At 60.4% G+C, this 19,117-nt stretch overlaps 1 protein-coding gene across 2 annotated transcripts; it reads right to left on the reverse strand.

Annotated features, from left to right (window-relative positions):
- Nucleotides 1-1,736: 1,736 nt before the first annotated feature.
- Nucleotides 1,737-17,674, reverse strand: INSRR (insulin receptor related receptor). 2 transcript variants are annotated; one of them, XM_074318757.2, is made up of 23 exons: nucleotides 17,531-17,674; nucleotides 17,106-17,248; nucleotides 13,577-14,128; nucleotides 11,826-12,129; nucleotides 11,606-11,748; nucleotides 11,211-11,355; nucleotides 10,239-10,453; nucleotides 9,885-10,011; nucleotides 8,361-8,599; nucleotides 7,880-8,047; nucleotides 7,590-7,785; nucleotides 7,390-7,431; nucleotides 7,098-7,318; nucleotides 6,164-6,300; nucleotides 5,918-6,080; nucleotides 5,609-5,714; nucleotides 4,886-4,938; nucleotides 4,495-4,724; nucleotides 3,962-4,072; nucleotides 3,669-3,828; nucleotides 3,280-3,409; nucleotides 3,033-3,167; nucleotides 1,737-2,794 (listed from the first exon to the last, which is right to left on the reverse strand). In XM_074318757.2, exons 2-23 carry the CDS (start codon nucleotides 17,188-17,190, stop codon nucleotides 2,551-2,553), a joined length of 3,906 nt encoding a protein of 1,301 aa, XP_074174858.1. In that variant the 5' UTR covers nucleotides 17,191-17,248; nucleotides 17,531-17,674; the 3' UTR covers nucleotides 1,737-2,550. The 2 variants fall into 2 exon arrangements, 1 of the variants encoding a protein (XP_074174858.1); XR_016021802.1 differs by having other exon boundaries at nucleotides 2,656-2,794; nucleotides 3,342-3,409.
- Nucleotides 17,675-19,117: the final 1,443 nt, after the last annotated feature.

Raw genomic sequence — 19,117 nt, forward strand, 5'->3', positions numbered from 1 at the left:
TGAGTCGGGGGGGGGAGTGCAACTCTGGGGGAGGGGCTCACCGGAGGGGGAGGGTATTTCCAGGCTGGGAAAGACAAGATGGGGGAGCCCTGGGGGGCTCCAGGGGTGTGGCTTTGTGGTGGGCCCATAGCTTCCAGGAGTCTCCAGGAAGTATCTGCTTTTCTCTGCTCCCACGGGGTTTTTTTTTTGTTGTTGTTTTAATCTCCTCAGATGCAAACCATGATGGGGTCACAAAAAAGCATGCTGTCCACCCTAGAGTCACAGACACCGAGTCTGGCCCAGCCTAGAGCACGAGGAAAAGATGTTCTTGGAGAACGTGTGGGGGTCAGACTCCTGAGCAGGTGCAGCAGAGCCAGGTGAAGAGGCACTGTGAGTGCCCCACCGTCCTGCCCCACCAAGGCCTGGCCCAGGGCACAGCTCGCGGGCCCCAGGCCACATGCAGCCCGTCCCATGGCAGTAAAAGTTGCTTTCTAGCATCCCCACAGCCTTCTCCCAAAAGTTCTGGGCCAGCCTTCACAGGCCTACGATCCCATCCCGACACCTTTGGAGAGGGGCACAGACAGCATTTTCTGAAGCGCTCTTTTCTTCTACTCCCAATCCCTTCCTGAAGCCCCTCTCCGTCTGGATAACCATCACTTCCTGAGCCCGCAATGTCCAGCTCTGTGGAGGGAGCGGGTGTGAGTGGAGGGGAGAAGTCTTGCCCCACGGCTGCCCTCTGGGCCTGTGCAAGGGCAGGGGTGCCTGCGTGCTCCGTGTGAGTGGTGGTCTCAGCCCCGGGCCGTGGTGTGGACTGTCTGCTCCCTTCCACCCGCTGGAAGCCAGAGACCGGGCACACGGGAGGTTCCTCCCCAAGCTGCGGTCCCGCCAGCAACCGTTAGGGGGCACTGTTGCTTCAGCCACCAGTGACGGTGGGAGGGGGGCGCGGCAGGGGTGCGGAGGGACAGGTGGCCCCAGCTGCCCGCCCGGACCCTCTCAGGTGGTGTAGGTGAGTTGTAATTGCTGTCACAGTGGTGGCCTCTCACAAACATGCCCACAGCACTCAGGCCCTGGCCTTAAGGAGCTGTGGTTTGTGGGTGTGAGCGGGCCCCCCAGGCTCCCAGCGTGTGGCAGCGTGTGGCAGGCAGCGTGTGATGCCACGGGAGCTGAAGACAAGGAGGCCGGTGCAGGATGCTAAGGGCCCCAAGCCATGGCCAGCCCCTTCTGCTAGCACCCCCTTCACCAAGGTTTCAGGTCATTTGTGTGCAGCTCTGCCCCTTCACGTGCCCTGATGGCACTGCCCTCAGAGCTGGGACAGACCCCCCCCCCCCATGCTCCTTGGACATGACTCCAGGGCCCCTCTGCTGGGGTGGGATAACCCTGGGGCGCCAGACACACCGGCTGTTCTGACGTGTGTCTCCTGCCTCACTGCTGGTGTCCTCGAGCACCCTCCCCGCCATGCTCTGCCCTCTCGAGTCTGTCCTCGTACGTGACAGCCCATGGAAATAGGGAGGCAGGACCTCAGGATGAAGTGTGAGACAGGCCTCCCTGCTGGGCTCAGCCTCTTCCGCCTGCCTGAGTGCGGACAACAGCAGGGCTGTCCTGCCTCACTGCCACGGAGACCCTGGCTGCTCTGGTCCTGAGGAGGTAGCACTGGACAGCAGCAGGTTGTCCTGTCTTATCACCTCAGGGTCACCACATCAAGTTCAGCCAGTGTGGACCTCACAGAGATGGAGACATAATGGGCTACCAGGCCAGGGTACAAACACACTTGGGCATTTATTGAGGTTTCCCCCGAGAGGTAGGGCGGGGACCCGTGTGAGGGCAGAGGGAAGCAGGCCTCTTAAAGCCTGGAAAACCCAGGGCGATGGGGAGACTGAGGGGCCCAGACTGGCAGCCGGGGCGACTCACTCCAAGGGATGGGGGGAGGGCGGGTGTGGGGCAGGAAGGATGAGCACCGAGCATAGAGGTGCCTGGGGTGGCAAGAGAGGAGACAGCGGGGGCGCCGACACGGCCAGGCTGGGAAGCTGCTCACATGGCCCTGGGCTGCTCTCCAGCTGGATCTGAGGCAGGGGAGGAGGCGAAACGCAGTGCCAAGGAGGGCAGCCATGTGGGCCCCCATTCCCAGCAGCCCAGACATGGACAGAGACGGTTCCAGGCTGATTCTGCTGCTGCATCTGGTTTCAGGGGTGCTGTGCTGATGGTACCAGAGGTCCACAGGAGACCTGCAGGCTGAGGGTAGGGCTCCCCGGACCCTTCCTCTGGGCACACAGGCTGACAGGGTCTCCCACTCTGAGGGCCAAGAAGTCCTGGCCTTGTCCCCACCCCCTGCTGGGGCCTCACTGACTTCCTGAGGGAGAACTTGACCTTTCTAAGGGAGAACCTGACCTTCCTGAGGGAGAACTTGACCTTCCTGAGGTGAGTCGGCTCAGACCAGCCCCACGTCCCCGGCCCCTGCTCTCTGCCCCAGCCTCGGCCACCCCTGGCCTGTCTGAGCACATGTCACAGCTGCAAAGGTCAGGTCCCTTCCTCTCTGCCCGTGGGAGGCCAATCAGCCAGGGAGTGGGGTGGCCCTCAGTGCCCTGCAGCCCCATTTGGGGGGCTGAGGTCTGAGGAAGCCCCTTCTGGGGTTGGCAGGGAGTCAGGCTCTGCGTCAGGGGGTGGCAGAGAGGCCCGGGTCCCCTGGCACTCAGGGCTGTAGTAGAAGGAGCAGTGACGGAAGGAGGCTGGCAGCCCCTCCCGTATGCTGTCCAGGATGTGGGTGAAGGCTGGCCTCAGGCGTGGGTTCTGCTGCCAGCAGCGGCTCATCAGCTCCTGCCTGTGGGGTGAGGGGTGGGGTCAGAGGGGCCCACAGCCCCACCTCCTGCACCAGAGGGAGGGTTTGTCAGTGTGAGTGGGGCCCAGGGAGTAAACGGGCCAGCGTGTGGTGGGGACTTAGCATTGGGCTGGGACTGGGGTCAGTGCAAATAGAAGCTTTGAGGAGCTGGGCCAGACCCTGGTGCCGCGGCAGGTGTGGGCAGAGCAGGGCTGAGGAAGGGGGAGGTGGGGTGACTCACAGCTGAAGGGGACAGCTCTCGAGCTCCTCCAGGACCCCACCATCCATGACAAACTTGAGCACCTGCTCATTGGAGAGACCCTGGTAGGGCTGTTCAGCCAGGGTCACGATCTCCCAGAGCACCACGCCGAAGGACCTGGAGGACATGCAGGCGGGCCTGAGCCCAGTGCCCTTCATGAGGGAGTGCGCCAGGCCTGTCCCCGGACCCTGCCCCCACATCCCGCGCTGCTGCTCCAGCCAGGCCCCACCAGACATCCGAGTGGGTGGTAAAGATCCCATCTTTGAGGGACTCGGGGGCCATCCAGCGTACAGGCAGCAGCCCTTTCCCGCCCTTGCGGTAGTAGTCCGTCTCATACACGTCTCGAGTCATCCCGAAGTCTGCAAAGTGAGGGGGACAGGCTGTGGGGCCACAGAGCCCCACAGCCGCTCCTGCCCCAGGAGTACCTCTTCAACATTCTCCACCTCCAGAGTCTCCAAGAATCCCATTCAAGCCCCCTCTGCACTTGGACGGGGAATGTGCATCCAGGGTGGGGGCTAGCAGGTAGAGCCAGGGGCCAGGCTGGGGCTCCTGATGCCTAGCTTAGGGGGAGTCGCTTGACTCCTCAGGCTGCCCCCACCCATCTGGCACCCTGTGTACCTCCGATCTTGACGGTGAGGTCCTGGGACACCATGCAGTTTCGGGCCGCCAGGTCTCGGTGCACAAACTTGTTGGCAGCAAGGTAGGCCATGCCATCTGCAATCTCCCCGGCCATCTGGATCATGTCCCCCAGGGCTGGCCTTGGGAGCCCAGGGTTGTTCTAGAGCCAGGAGAGGGGGCTGGCGAAGAAGGAACCTACAGGCAGGATTCCTGCCCTAGGATCACTCCCCACAACCATGCCGCGTCTTCTCTAACTCCCCAGCCTGTGGCCCAGAAGGCTTCCCCGTCCTCACCTCTGCTTCAGGCCGCAAAGATCGGAGATGGCTCTTGAGGTCCCCACGAGTCATTAACTCCATGATGACCAGAGTGGGCTGGCCCTGAGACACCACACCCAGGAGACGTACCTGGACGGACAAAGAGCCTGGTTGCAGGCCCACCCAGCTACCCTTGACTTACCTGGCCAAAACCTTGACTTGTGGTGACCACAACCTGACCCAAATACCAACCGTGAGTGTAACTCTAATCTTGACCTAACAATGACCCTAATCCATGACCTTGATCATATCTGACTGTCATCCCAATCGTTATGATTGGCCCAGTCATGATCTGAATAGTGATTTGGACCCCCAGCCATGACTGACCTTAGCCCTCACCACGATTCTACCATGACCCTACCGTGACCCTGGTTTGACTAGCCCCAGTTAGGATCCAATTAGGATCCTAACCAGTCCCAGCCCTGACCTTGATGGTGCCCTTCTCTCATCCCTCTTACCACATGATCTTCACCCTCATTATGACCCTGACGATGCCACTGCCCCTGTCTTACCACATGGTGACACTTGAACGCCTTCATGACAGAGGCTTCCTTGAGGAACTCAATGCGTTCTCGCGGGCTGGCCAGCTCGTTCACTGTCTTCAGGGCCACGGGCGTGGACTCCTCTCCAGCCTCCAGCCCTTGTGCCAGCCCCTCGTAGACCATCCCAAAAGAGCCCTGGCCCAGTTCCCGGATTATGGAGATCTGCTCCCGAGGCACCTCCCACTCGTCAGGGATGTACACTGAGAGGAGGTGGGGTCACCAGGTAAGGGTACCCCCTACTTCTCCTCCGAAGGGCTTGGGTCCCAGCGAAGGCTGCTGCACAAGGCCTCCTGGGAGGTGTGCCTCTCCTCCCTCCTGTCTCCCTTTTCCTCACCACCTGTCCCCCCACCTCCAGACCTACTGTCAGAGGCGCTGAAGTACTCTGGATTCACAGAAGCATACAGGGTGCTGTTCCTGCAATGGGGGATGAGGGGTCAGGCTGGAAGGGTCCTCAGGGAGGGAGAAGCAAGGTCAGAAGACAAGGATGAGGGTATTGCAAGAAGGAGGGAGAAACGCCCACATGCCCTGCCCTGATCAGGGGGACCCCCGGGGACACTAAGCACTCCCCAAGCTGGTCTTGGTCTTCGTCCTGGGACCTGGGGTTTGACAGGCTGGGAATTGGAAGCACAGGAGTAGAGGGGCTTCTGCCTCCTCAGCTAGTCCTTAGAACCCAGCTAATCAAAGTGCTACCCCATTTCCCTCTTGTCTTCAGCCCCAGGGGGGCCCTGGCACCAAGCACCCCAGGACACATCCCAAGGTCTCCTGCGTCCCCCCTGCTATGGGAGGGTCAGCTGCATTAGCCCTCAGCTGAGCGTGGTGACGCTGGGCCCAGTGTGCCCAGGCTGAGGGCGTTCCCATGATGTGGGCCTTTCACTGCTAAAATCAGGGAAGTCCCAGGCAAACTGTGACAAGTTGGTCACCCTAACGAGAAGGTACGCTTCCCTTATACTTCCCACCAGGGGTGAGTCACTGCTTCTAAGGAAATCCTTTCTGCCATCTCATCTACCACCTTCTGACTGCACTGACCTTATGCCAAGGGCTCAGGGGGAGAAGGGGGCTGGGAACCAGTGGGACATGTCCTCACCTCTTCTTGCTATAGAAGAAACCGAGGGCAGCAAGAATGATGAGCAACATGAGCCCCACGGGGGTGACAGTGAGAAGGACGTGCAGTCCCCCGGAGTCTTCCTCCTCTGGTGGTCAGAGGACAAGGGCAGTGGGGGGGGGAGCAAAGATGGAGAAGTCAGAGGGCAGAGGACACTTCTCTTTCCGCAGTGGGAGATGTGCGGGGAAAGATGGGCTCAAGGGGCCTGTGGTTTCCACAGTGGGAGATGTGGCTGCGGACCTGGGGGGGGCTGTTTGGGAGGACAGGTCCTGGGACAGAGGCTGTGAGTACCTGGGCCAGGGATGTAGAAAGCGACACTCTCTGTCCAGGAGCCGTTGCCAGCCAGCGAGGTGGCCCGCACTCTGGCAGAGTAGTTTCCAGGGGGCAGCAGGGCCAGGTGGACACCCCCAAACTTGGCATATCGAAGGCGGGACACACACAGCACTGTGGCCTCCTGAGGGCAACACAGAACAGCTGGCTGGGAAGAGGACAGGGGCACAGATTGGGGCTGGGTCAGGGCGCTTCTGGGGTGCCTACCTCTCCCAGGCGGCGGTACTTGATTTCGTACTTGAGGATAAGTCCATTGGGGTCCGATGGCTCAAGCCAGCGCAGAAGGACACTGCTCTTGCTGGCTGCCTCCCAGGCCACCTTCCCTGGGATACCATCAGCCTCTCCTGTGGGAGAGGGCATAAGGCAGCCACCACAAGTACAATCGTGTGCCACACGTGGCGTTTCTGTCAACAACGGACCGCACGTATGATGGTGCTCCCATAAGACTGTCCTGGAGCTGGAAACTTCCTGTCGCCCAGTGACCGTGTACCTGTCCTGACACGTGCCTGGTGACGCTGTGCAGACAGACCTACGCGCTGCCCGTTGTATAAAGTACAGCACACACAGTCATGTACAGCACGTACTACTTGGTAATGAACAAGTGTCACTGGTTTATGTGTTTACTACACTATACTTTTTAATCATTATTTCTACTTATAAAATATGTTTACTGTAAACTGTGCTGTGTTACAGCAGCAGCCTCATGCATCTTGTATTTACCTGTCTTGATTTCATCATTTTCTCTTGTGCTTGGTTTAATCTCATGTTGTTTTGGACAGTGACCTGCTGTACAGGCTTGTAGCTCAAGAGCAATAGGCCACACCACACGCAAGGCCTGGTGTGGAGTAGGTTACACCACCTGGGTGTGTGTGAGGGCCTCTGTGATGTTCACATGATGACCAAATCGCCTAATCACCCATGTCTCTCAGAATGGATCCCTTTCATATTTCCTTTCACCTTCATGTTCACACCCAAGAAAGCTAAACTGGAGGTCTGAAGAAACTCTGAGACTATGGGGCCTGGGAGGGGGGAGCAAAGCGAGGCCCTGGCTTAGCAGGAGGCCCGACTTGCTAGCTGGAGAACTAATTGGGCAGCGTCCTTGGGGTCGGTGGTGGCGGTAGAAGGAGGGCGGCTCGCTTACTGTGGGGCATGGTGCGCGCGAAGACGAACGTGGCGGCGCTGCAGCCCACGGTGTGAGCCGCGTGGTTGCAGGCATGGATGTCAATCCGGTATTCCGTGAAGTGGCGCAGGCCGCTCAACACCGCTCGCTCTCGGGGCACTTTGTCCTCCTGAATCTCGAAATCTGAGCTGTTCTCCCCAAGTCGGAGGGCCCCTGCAGCGCGGCGGTGCCTCCCAGAGTCCCTGGAGAGGGCGTGAGTCAGAGCCATGCCCCCCCCAGCCACACCCCTCAGCCTTGGCCCCGCCCCGCTCACCTTTGAGGGCTCTTATTGATGGACGTCACCTTCCAAGGGGATCTGGGGAGACCAGGGAGGGCCCGGTCACACCTGACCGGACAAGACCCCCACAGCAGCGCTCCACCTCCAAACCCACCCACAACCAGGCCCCGCCCACAAGCCCCACCCTCGCAGCAAAACACGCCCAGCCGGCCCGCCCAGCGCTGGCCCAGCCGCACTTGGGGATCGTGATGGCGTTGTGCAGAAAGTTTTCGAACTTCTTCTGGAACGAGGCCTCTTGCGCCTCCAGCGGTGGCGGGACCTGCCCCGGAGGTGGGTGCTGGCAAGGGCAGCAGCCGGGCTCCATCTCCGCCTCGAGTTCCCCGTCTTCGCGGTCGAAGCGGGGGTCGTTGTTGCTGGTGGGCAGCCGCAGGCCTGGCGCGGCGGCGGGGAGGGAAGTGGTTAGCCTGGCAGCGCCCGCGGCCTGGCGCCCTAACCCCCCCGACCCGCGCCTCGTCCCTGCGCGCACCGCGGTGGCAGTAGTCATTGAGGTAGAGGTCGCCGTCCTCCGCCAGACGCTGCCACAGCACCAGGTAGTAGGTGAGGTTCCCGTTGCGCTGGGTCGGTGGCTTCCAGCGCACCAGCAAGTGAGAGGAGGAATTCGACGTGGAGATCACGTCCTGGGGCACCGTGGGCGCTGGAGGTGTGAGTGAAGTACAACTGAGGGGCCGCCCATCCCCCTCTCTGGGCACAAGGAATAGGCGACTGTGAACCTCACCTTCCTCGAACTCAGCATTTTGTGCTTCCCGTGTCCCCCAAATGCCCCGAATTGGCTGTTATTCCCCCTGCACTCTCCCACCACAGTCTCCTGAGGGCCCAGGCGAATGACCCCTGTTCTTTCGAGGACTCAGGCGTCTGGCCTCCCAGCCTCTAGGGGCCAGGTGTTCAGTGACCCAGCTTCTTTATTCCTGGTGCCTGGTTCCCCAATTCTCTCTAGGACGCAGGCCTACCTGCAGGCAGGGTTCGGAGGTAGATGATGGGACTCTGGGCTCCTTGGTGGGGGCTGTCCTCAGCAGTGGTCAGCGTGATGGCCCGCACAAACACTGCGTACTGTGTCCAGGGTTTGAGGGGCTCTAGTATCACTCCTGGCTCCTGGTTGCGGCTTAGGGGCAGCTCCACGTCCAGCAGGTTCCAGCTCTGGGTCCCGCAGGCATCGGGACCAACGTGCTCCGTGGTGTTCTGGAATGGGCTGGAGACCCCAGCACTGGGACTGAGGAGCGGCTCAGCCCCACCCCCACTGTCTAGCAGCCCCCCCTCTGAGTCACCCCAAGACTGTCCAGTATGCACGAAGGCATCCAGGAGCAGGCGTGGCTCAGCCCTTTGGGGCAGGTGCCGTGTGGCATGACACGCTCACTGAGTGGGTCTGCTCAGAGCTGGGATGGAGTCAGGACCCACAGTATGTGCCTGGGAGGGGCACAGTCACAGGTACACTACAAGGCGGTGACGGTAGGGAGCTTCCTGAAGCACCTCTACATTCTCTGCCCTTTGAGTCCAGAGGCAGCTGTACAGTTGTGCAGGAGGTGAGCTGCACAAGGTGGGGGGGCGGCATTTGCATCGCAATCCATGTAAGCGCTCCTGCAAGTGTGGTCCGGGGACCAGGAGTTCAGCATGACCTGGGAGCTCCTTAGAAAGGCAGATTCACATGCCCTCCCCAGGACTGACTCAGAATCTGTGTGTGGGGGGCCAGGAATCCTACTTAACAAACTCTCCAGCTGCCCATGCGAGAGACCTTCACCCAGCACTGACCTAGGAGAGCCCCGGCGTCTGAACGGGCCTCCCACCGCTGACCTCCCTCTCTTCCTCCCAGGCCAGGCCCTGTGCTGGTGAGCAAACAACTGAGACCTCTCAAGTTCATGGGAGATGCTTCCAAGCCAGGTGGCTCCCATCTTCTACCTCCCGGGGAGGGCGAGCACTGCTCACCCTGCCCTCCCAAATCCATCTCTCTCCGCCAAGGATTTCTATTTTTGATCCCGAGCCAGTCCTTCCTGGGGTCTCAGCACTGTCCTTCCTACTTTGATCAGTACACTCTCCAAAGAAGAGGGCAGCCTGTCCTTGGCCGTCCCTGCTCTCTCCCTTCCTCAGGCGTTAATGAAATGCTGGCCAAGCAGCACATAAAACTGCCCAAATTAGCGGGCACTCCCCAGACCGCCGCTGGGGCAGGAGCGTGTGGTCAGCACAGTGAATCGAAGCTTAATTATCCAAGCCTTCCCAGCGGGGCGCCTCCCTGGCTCTCAGAAGTCCTGGCTGCCCTCTCCATCTCACTGGGTGAGGTGAAAATGAGGCACGGAGGGATGAGGAAGGTGAGGGGAGAGAGCCACACGTGGGGCCCTACACGGGAGTGTGTGACTTGGCGATCCTGGCTTCCCGGCTCTCCACAGCCCCGCGGGGCTCCGTTCGCCCTCACCTGCCTGCGGTCGTGATGACCTCGCCCCGTTCTGGCCCCGCCCCGTTCTGGCCCCGCCCCGGGTACTCACGACTCCTTGTAATACACGATGAAACTGAGTAGGTCGCGAGCCTCCAGTGGCTCGTAGCGCTCCCAGCGCAACAAGATGCGGTCGGCCTCGGTCACGTTGGACACGAAGCGCAGGGTGCGAGTCTGACCTGGGAGGGACGAGGGGTGAACACCTGCTCTCCACCGCGTTGGTAACTCGCTCAAGCAGCCTGCTTCCAAGACCCCACCCTGACCCGTCGGCATCCCACCCCCAACGCGGCCCCCGAAGAGAACTTATCACACTGTCCCCTCCACGCGCCCCCTCCCACCCGGGTGCGTGTCTGGGTATTTCTTGGGGTCGTGTGCTCGCCCCTCGGGGTTGGGGTCTGGGCCTCACAGGCGGCGCGATCTCCGTTGGTGCGGGGGTTGATCTCCGCCTTGTTTTGTCGCCCCCGCGTTCCGGTCACCTCCTCCAAGTGGTAAATGTGCTCCAAGCAGAGGCGTGGGTTGAAGGCGAAGTAGATCTTGCCCACGGGGATGGTGAGCCCGGGGGCCACCCAGGACCCCAGCTGCTGAAGGTTCTGGTTGTCTAACACGTACACAGTGTAGTTCCTGGGGGCAGAGGGGACCTGCTACACAGAGGAGGTGGGGGCGGGGGGTGGGGAGCGGGCGCCGGGGAGGAGGGGCGTTCAGGGGTATTACTAGTGCACACTCACTCCGGGCCACTGACCAGGAGTCACCACACTCTCCGTGTGTCTTTTCCTCATCAGTGAAGTGGGGTCAGCAGTTCTGTCTCTCTCCTTCCCTCATCTTACCTTAATTGCTGAGCATCTGCTATGTGCCAGGCTAAGGAGGCGTGCTGGGGCGGGGCTATGCCTGCCCAGCCGGAGTGTGGGCACCCCTGGCGGTGCATAGCACTGTGCCAGGAGACATGAGAAACCACTTGGCTGGGTAGCGATTTAAAACAGTCTCTTTATTTTGAGAAATCCTGGCCGCATTAAGGGTAGGCCTCGACTGGTAGGTGGTAGGAATGGGTTTCAGACCCAGGCAGTCTAGCTCTGCAGCCCAGATGATAACAGTTATGGCCAAGCTACTGAGTTACACGTGAGTGCAGTTTATATGGCGTCCACTGCATTCCAGCCACCACCTTAAGTAACAACTTAAGTGATAGTCACAAATCCTCAAACATGTTATGTTCACCCCATTTTTCAGAGGAGAAAAGTGAGAACCAGAGAAGTTAAGTAGCCTACCCAAAGTCACACAGCTAGTGAGTAGCAGAGCTGGTTCCAGAGCCCATGCTCTTCACCACTGTTTTGGGGAGAAGATATGAGAGAGGGAACTGGTCAGAGGCCCGTTTCTGACCCCTTACCCATCCACCATGGCGTCTCCCCGGATTAGTTTGAGGTTCTTGAAAAAGCCCAGGGATACGAGGGCAAAGGAGTGCTTGATTTTGAGGAAGCCAGTGATGGTCTCTACCAGCCCCAGGCTGTGCTGCAGCTCCTGCTCCAGGTTGTCTGGGGATGGGGAGGACAGGGCTGGAGCAGGGGCAGGAAACGTGGTGGGTCCAGAGGGTGCGGGGCTGAAAGGGATCCAGGGAAGGGGGTCCTCAGGCTGGAACCCCAGGGAATGCAAAGTGCTGCTTTAGCTGGGCCACTGTAAGGGGCGTGGCCGGGAGGGAGGGCGTGGCCCCAGGACAAGAGGTGTGGCCCCAGGAGGAGAGGCGTGGCCCCAGGACAAGAGGCGTGGCCGCAGGAGGGTACTCACAACCCTGGCGAAGATTGAGGATGAGGCTTCCCTCCACGTGGGTGCAGCCCACCAGATCTTGTGCCACCTGGACGGAGTCGATGGTTTTGGTGCCCACTTTACACTCTTTGGGGCACAGCCCCTCACACTTGTGGCAGAAGATGCTGGTAGGGGCAATCAGAGGGTGTGGCATGAGTGCTGGACTACTCCAGGGGTGACCCCCCACCCGCCCGACACTCACCTGCTGCCATTGCGGGTGAAGCCCGGAGGGCACTGGGCAAGGCAACTGCCCTGGTGGATGCCAAAGGTGGAGGCGCGGCCAGGCACAGAGTGCAGGCTGGCGCAGCGCTCCGCCGTGACGCAGCGCCAGGACTCGTGCTGGTAGGTGCCCAGAGGGCAGGCCTGGTGGCAGGCGCCCTGGAAGTAGAAGTGGCGGCAGGCGACGCAGGCGCGGGGGTCCTCCGGCAGGCTGCAGCCCCCCAGGCATTCTGCGTGGCAGCACTCGCCCCTCGCTGTGCAGGCCAGCCCGCGTGGACAGGGGCACACTGTGGGTGGGGCTGTGTGAGGCTGTATCCACGCCTCCGTGGTCCTGGCCCCACCCCTTCCTCTTGGGATGAGGCTTGGTCCAAACCCATCCCTCCAATTCAGATGACACTGGTGTACCACTCTTCCTCAGACAGGGGCTCTTGAGGACAAGGCCTGTGGCCCCTCTGTGGCTCCCCATTCAGGACAGAGCAGTGACCTTGTCCATCAGGGCCACTGCTCCCTGGCCTGTTGTCCTGTCTAGGCTGCTGCCCAGACCATCCCTGGGCACGGTGCCAGCCAGTATCCCCTGACAGCTAGTCCCAGGGCAAGGTGGGTCTGCGAGTGCGTGGAAGGAGGGGCTACCACTGGTCACTTCACCCCCCCTCCGCCTCGCCACACCTCCTTCCTGTGCAGGGGACAGCCCCAAGCAGCAGTGGGGGGGTTTGGCCCCGGGGCCCAGTGGCCTGGGCACTCTGCACAGTGGCAGCTGGATGTCTGTGGGAGCCTGCATGTGGTGGGGTCAGCCAGGGCGTGTTGACACTGTACACTGAGAGGCCGTGTGGCAGCTGTGTTTACAGCAAACGGCAGTCATGGGGAGGCCGGGCCCGCAGGATACAGCAGGGATCTGGTTACTCTCCTGCCCTGACACTGAGCCGGGGTGAGAGGAGCTGGTCTCCAGGAGCTGTGCAGAAAGAGCCCCGGGTTGGGGACCCCAGATCTGCTCCAGGCCGCAGAAAGCTCTTCCTTCCCACCCCCAGAGCTTTCTCTTCCCCTCCTCCCACCAGCCTCCTTATTCCGTTCCCCCTTTCTGCTTTCCCTCCCTTCTGTTTCTTCTCCATGCACCTAAACTTTCTAAAGAAGATCCCACCTCTCGTATTTGTCCTCACCTGTCCTTCATCTGTCACCTCCTCCTTTCTTCTCTTCAGCTCCCAACCTCCCATGACAATGCTGCCAGCCTACCCTGGGTCACCTGTCCCGTAGCTACTTTTATTGGGAACAGAACGGCCACTACAGCCAGGCACTGCTCTAATGCTTTACAGACTAGCTCCTTCCTCCTGAGCATTTCACAGATGAGGAAACTGAGGCACAGATAGGCCAAAAGGACGTAGTCAGCAAGGAGTAGGGCTGAGGTTCGAACCCGGGCCATATACTTAAGCTCCAGCCCATCCTGCTTCTTGTGCTGCTGCCTGTGTCCCCGCCATGGCCGCCTGGTACCTGTGCTTTCCTCTCTCCGTGACTCCCTGACGCCATCCTGTGCCTACGTCTCGACAGTCTCATGCTACATCAGTTGTTTACCTTTTCTGAGCCTGTTTCCTCATCTGCAGAACAAGGGAACCTGCCTCATATGAGGACTGAGGATTAAAATAAACAGTGGCAGCCAAGTAGTGATCCACAGCCTCCCGTGGGCACCCAGCGCGCCTGGCCCTGCCCCCTATCCCCCCAGCTGTGCGCTGTGCCAGGGCCCACCTCTCTGGCAGTGGCTGGAGGTCCAGCACCTGTAGTCTGTGTGCCCGCCGAAGGTGGTCCTGGCACAGGGCTCGCCAGTGGCGCCCAGCACGCCAGGGCACACGTCAGCACACTCTTCACCCAGCTTGTTGCCCACGATGTGGTTGGCACCCGGTGACGGCTGCAGCAGGCCCCAGTCAATGGTGGAGAGGTGGCAGAGCTCCTGGTTCTTCTCCACGCGCACAGCCCCACGCAGCACGGCCCCCAGGGCCGGCAGCCCCACGTCCCGCAGGTGTGGCATCTCAAAGATGACCAGCGAGTAGCCCAGGAAGAGGCGGGCACCGCGGATGACCGCCAGGTTAGGGAAGAGGTCCCGCAGGCTCTCCAGGCCATAGACGCGGAAGAGCAGCAGGTACTCAGTGACTTGAGTGAGGCGTGGGAAGCTGAGGCCGCGGAAGTCCTCACCTGTGGCCGTGAACATGAGCAGGATCTGCAGGTGACCCTCCACCACGCTGCAGTTCTCCAGCCCCCGCAGCTCGGCCACATCTGAGCGGATGTCCAGGCTGGGACACACTGTGGGCACAAGGGCAGGCAGCGGTCAGTGTCGCTGCGGCCAAGCACGCCGTCCGCCCTGGCGGCTTTGGAGGGAGCCCAGCTCTGCTGAGGGCTTGGGCTGCCCCTCTCTGGGAGCTTGAGGGGCCTCTCCCAGATGAGCCTCCCAAACCCCTCCCCCCGTACTTGATTCCTGCAGTCCACCCCATCCTGACACCCTGGGGGCTATGTCACCCCCTCCACGCGGTCGTCACCATCCTCTCGGACCTACAGTAGCCCCCCAAATGCTCTCTCCTCTTCCAGCCTGTGCCCCCCTTTGGTCTGTTCTCCACTCTACAGCCAGAGTGAGCTTCTCCAGACACAAGCTGGATCATGTGCCCTCCCCACTGCCCAAAATGCCTCCGTGGCCCCCGTGTCACTAATTAAAAACCACGGTCCTTACCACAGCCTGGCAGGCCTTGGCCTCTCTCTCTCTCTCTCTCTCTCTCTCTCTCTCTCTCTCTCTCTCTCTCTCTCTCTCGTCTTCAGCCACACTGACTGATTCACTGGTCCTCAAACAAGCCAGCCACTTCTGCTCTGGGGTCTGCACTTTCTGTTCCCTCAGTTTAGAACACTCTCCCCTCTAAATGGCTCTCTTACCCCCTTAAGTCTTTGCTCCAGAGCTACCTTCCCAAGGAGGCCTTCTCTGACCATCCAATTTCAAATTGTGACACTCCCTATCCCCTTCCCGCTTAATTTTTCTCCATAATTCTTAACATGGCTAATATATCATTTATTTAGTTTGTTTAGTGTAAGCTCCAGAGGGCAGGGGTCTGTGTATCCTTGGTACCTAGTGTCGTGCCCGGCACAAACTTGGCACTCAATAAATATTGAATGAATGAATGAATGATTGAATGAATGAGATAATTCTGTGACTGGGGAGCAGTAGTCTGAGCTTCATATACCCCATTTCTCTCCCAGACCTAAGGGAACTCGATGCCTGGTCCCTGCACTTGTTTACTCAAAGGGACATTCCATGGCTCCCGACTGCCAAAAGTTCAAGTTTAAATTCCCCAGCCTGAGATTTGGGGTGTTGTTAAACTGGTCCCCAGTAATATCTCCAGCCTTGGGAGGGTTCCTCACCCTGCTAACACCCTCAGCTCTTGTCCTGCAGGCTTCGGGTCAAGCCCCCCCTTCCCTGACCCTGTGACCCCTTCAGGCTGGGCACCCACACCAGGACACCTGGGCACTGCCGGTGTATTGCTGTCTATGTCCCAGTCACCTCCTCCAAGGAGGGCAGCGCCTGAGGGCGGGGCCCTAGTTAGTCAGCTCTGCATCCCCAACTGCCAGTTCAGGGCTGGGAGCCCCGGGCGCTCAGGGACCCTGAGTTAAATTGATGGACATTAGGTTCCAAGTCCACTCCTTCTGGGGGACCCGGGTATGTCTGGCTTCTTCAGACCCAGGGCCCCAGCCCTACTTCCCTTTCTCTCCCAGGCACCTAGGACCATTCCCCGAAGTGGGGTGATATCTGCTCCCTCTGCTCGCTTGCTCCCAGGATACCTCCCATGGCTCCCCACTAGGGAAGATGCCGACCCACAATTCACATCCGTCTGGCTGACCTCTACCGCCCCTCCCCCCTCCCTCCCTCCCTGCTCTCAGCAGCATCATACGTGTCCCACAGACGCAGGACCATCCCCTGAGGGTTAAGAAGTGGGTGGGCAGGCCCTGCCGGCTCCCTGGGACTCACTTCACACCTCCCTGCTGTCATTCCCTGCCCCTGTGCTTGGCTCTGCCCTGTGAGTGTGTGTCTGAGCACAGGCAGATACACCGCCACACACAAGAGGGAGAGAGAATGAGAAAACACTTGTACCCCTCCAGGCATGGGCCAATCAGCCTCTGCGAGGCAGATGGGGGGTTCTCAGGCGTTCACGTGCCACTTCCCATCATGCCCCCTGCCTCTCTAGGGCTCCCCTGATGAGACTCATTTGGAAAAACAAGTCTGCGACCTTCTCAGATTAACCCCTGTCTGTCTCGCCTAGGACCTGGCCCTGGGCAGAGCTGCACTGGGAATGGGACATCTGTGTCCCCTGACCAAACACCAACCCGAGGGACGTGCTCCTGTCCTGACAACCGGGCTGCTGGCTGGCATCTTGTGTCAGGCCCTGCACAGCAGTGGAGGAGCAGAGCCCTGTGGGGGAGGGTCTATGCCTTGAAGGCAGTGCCTCTGTGACTAGCACTCTTGGGGGACCCCCTACCCCAACACATTTGCATCATCCCTATCTCGGTAGGAAGAGGAGACTGGAGGCCCCCAGTCTGAGGACATCAGGGGACCGTCTCAGGCAGGCACACAGCACTGGACTCCTGAGCCCCCCTCAGTCCGGAAGGGAAGGGTAGGATTGGGGAAGGAGACATTTCTTAATCCTTCCCCTTTTGAATCTTCCACCCTCAGCTTTTTTCCCTCTCCCAGCCAAGCCCCCAGCACCCTCGTGAGGGCCACTGAATCCACATGGTTCCCCCCTCTGCCCTCAGCCCTACACATGGGAATTGTCTAGCCTGGGGCATGAGAGAAAAGCAGCCCCCACGCCAGTGAATGGGCCCTGGAGGCAGGAGCTCAGGACCTCAGTCCAGCTTTACCTCTCAATTTTCTGAGCCTCAGTCTCCTGTCTGCACAATGGGTTCAGTTACTTAAAGCGCCCAGTTTTCAGCTACCTGTCCTATCCCATTGCTGCCCTCTTCCCACTCAAGGGCCCTGCAAATGACTGCTCAGATTCTCTCCCCTCATTTTGGTTAGCATCCCAGTTTCACCAGTGGGAATGGAGGGCATCTATTTGTCCCTCTGTTTCAAGGTCCTTCTCACCTCCCAGGGAACTGAGAGGAAAACACCCTCATGTGGGGAGCTAAGTGCTCTTTCTGGGGAAGTCCTTCACACTGCAATAGTTCTGTCCTGGCTGGAAGCTCAGTTTGGCTTCCCCGCTGGCAGGGAGGGGGATGCGACTCCAGGAGAGTGCCGGGGACTCACCCTCCAGTGTGTCCAGGCCAAGTCCCAGGGACAGGAGGACCACAAGCAGGCATGCCACCCACGGCCACAGACTGGGCACTGCCATTGCCCCAGTGCTGGCTCTCCTCCAGATGGCTCCGGGGAGCAGAACGGTCTAACTGGCCCTAAGAGATACAGAGACACCGGCTTCAGAGGAGAGGGGGAGGGTAGGGACCGAGCTACAAGGAATCCCACACATAGGTGGCAGGAGACAGAAAAAAGGAGTGACAGCCACAGAGACAGACAGTGACAAGCAGCTGGAGACAAAAAGATGAGGAAAGAGATGCAGAGAGCAACAGGGAAAGACTAGAGAGGACCCCAGGGGGAGAAAGTCACACCGGGTGCAGAGCAAAAGGCGTCCAAGAGGCCGGCCAGCCCCAAGGGCAGAGAGAAGCCAGGGAGCTTGCCGTGCCAAGGAGAGTAGCGGGGGTCCCGGGGCGCGCTGGAGAGTCTCCCCGGATCCCTGGGGGCACGCTCGGCTCCCAAGCCCGCTGGCCACGCAGGCTGCGAGTCTTTGGGGAGCGTGCAGGGGCCTCGCCCTGCTCCCGCCCTCCCCGCCCCCAGCCCAAACGGATTGGTTTGCTGGGACCTCTCGGCTCTCTCCGCCCCTCCCGCTAAACCAAAATATTTAGCCTGACAACTGAGGGGGAACAGGTCTGTTGGGGAAATAAGGCCAAAATGCTGGGGGGTGATAGACCAAGAACTGAGCTCCCCTGCCCCCGCCCTGCAGACTTCTCCCAGGCAGGGCTGTACAGCCAGAAGCGCAGCGGGCTGTCGGGTCCCCTGGGGAGGGGTGGTTCTAGGTTCTGCCACTGGTGCCTTGACACCTGCGGGGTAACTTCTGGCAGCCTTGACCGGCAGAGCGAGCTTGTTGAAACCTGGCGGGAACGTGACTTTTGTGTCCTGAATATTCAAGCTCGTGGCCTCTCGGAGCCCAGGAGGCCGCCACTCCCGTCCCAGCCAAGTCCCTTGGTTCCGACCAATATTCCTTTGGAGAGGGCCATCTCCCTGTGGGGACCCACCTCTGTCCGGTCACCTTCCTGAATTCAGGCTTCTCGGTTGGCCTGGTCTGTCTGTCCGTCCCTGCCTCAGGGAATTGGAGCACATCTGTGCTGGGCCTGGCGGAGAGGAGAGCAGCACGCGGCTCTCTCCGTGGGGCCCTTGTTTGCCCCCCTTTCCTGAGTCCTTCCTTCAGGGCCCCTCTTCCTCCCCATCTCCCCGGCTTGACACAGTCGGGCCGCTGCAGCCACAAAGGCCCGCGGGCTGTCAGGGGCTGGGCCCTATCCTGTGGCGCCCTGGGTGCTGGGGATCCCGGGGCTTTCCGGGTGCGCAGCCTCCTAGAACCGACCGGTCCCAGCTCCACCCGCCGGCCGCTCCCGCATCCAAGGAGCTAAGAGAAGACCTATTAATTTCTCCGCGCAGAAATCGATGCTCTTGTCAGGGCGGCGATCGATGCCCGCCCGGCCCGGCTTGGCCCTCCCCGGCCAGGGGGCCAGTGCTGGCCGGCCGGGTTCGGGGGCTGATGATGGGTAGCGAGGCGCAGCGCAGTGGGCGCTGCAGGCCGCGCCCCCACCCACCCGACCCCAGCCGAGCTCGCACCTTTGCTCGCGGGCTTCTGGCGCCACCCTGTGGTCTCTCCTGGAAGTCGGCGTGTCAGCTTCCCGGTCGCCCCTCTCCAGTTCTGGGAGACACCTTCCTTCTCTGCCTCTTCTGAGTTTTCCTTCCCCAGGTCCTGCGTTTGGTTTTTTTTAGGTCTCTTCCCTTTTCTTTCTAGGGTTTTGAGAGTGTTACACCTAATTTATCCAAGTGACACTGCACAGTCGCTCCGGCACGCGCGCCCTGAGGAGGGAGATCGGAAGCCGGGGGCTGGCTGGGGTGACCTGGACCGCAACCTTTCCCGGCTCCGTCACCTCCCCTCCCCCCTAAATGCAGCTGCTTTAGGCTGGGAGAAATAGCGTATCAACTTCCCAGCTCCTCCACCCCAGCAGACACCT

This window comes from Rhinolophus sinicus, chromosome 7, assembly GCF_057876585.1.
Source record: "Rhinolophus sinicus isolate RSI-liver-muscle chromosome 7, RSI-T2T, whole genome shotgun sequence".
Taxonomy (NCBI): Eukaryota; Metazoa; Chordata; class Mammalia; order Chiroptera; family Rhinolophidae; genus Rhinolophus; species Rhinolophus sinicus.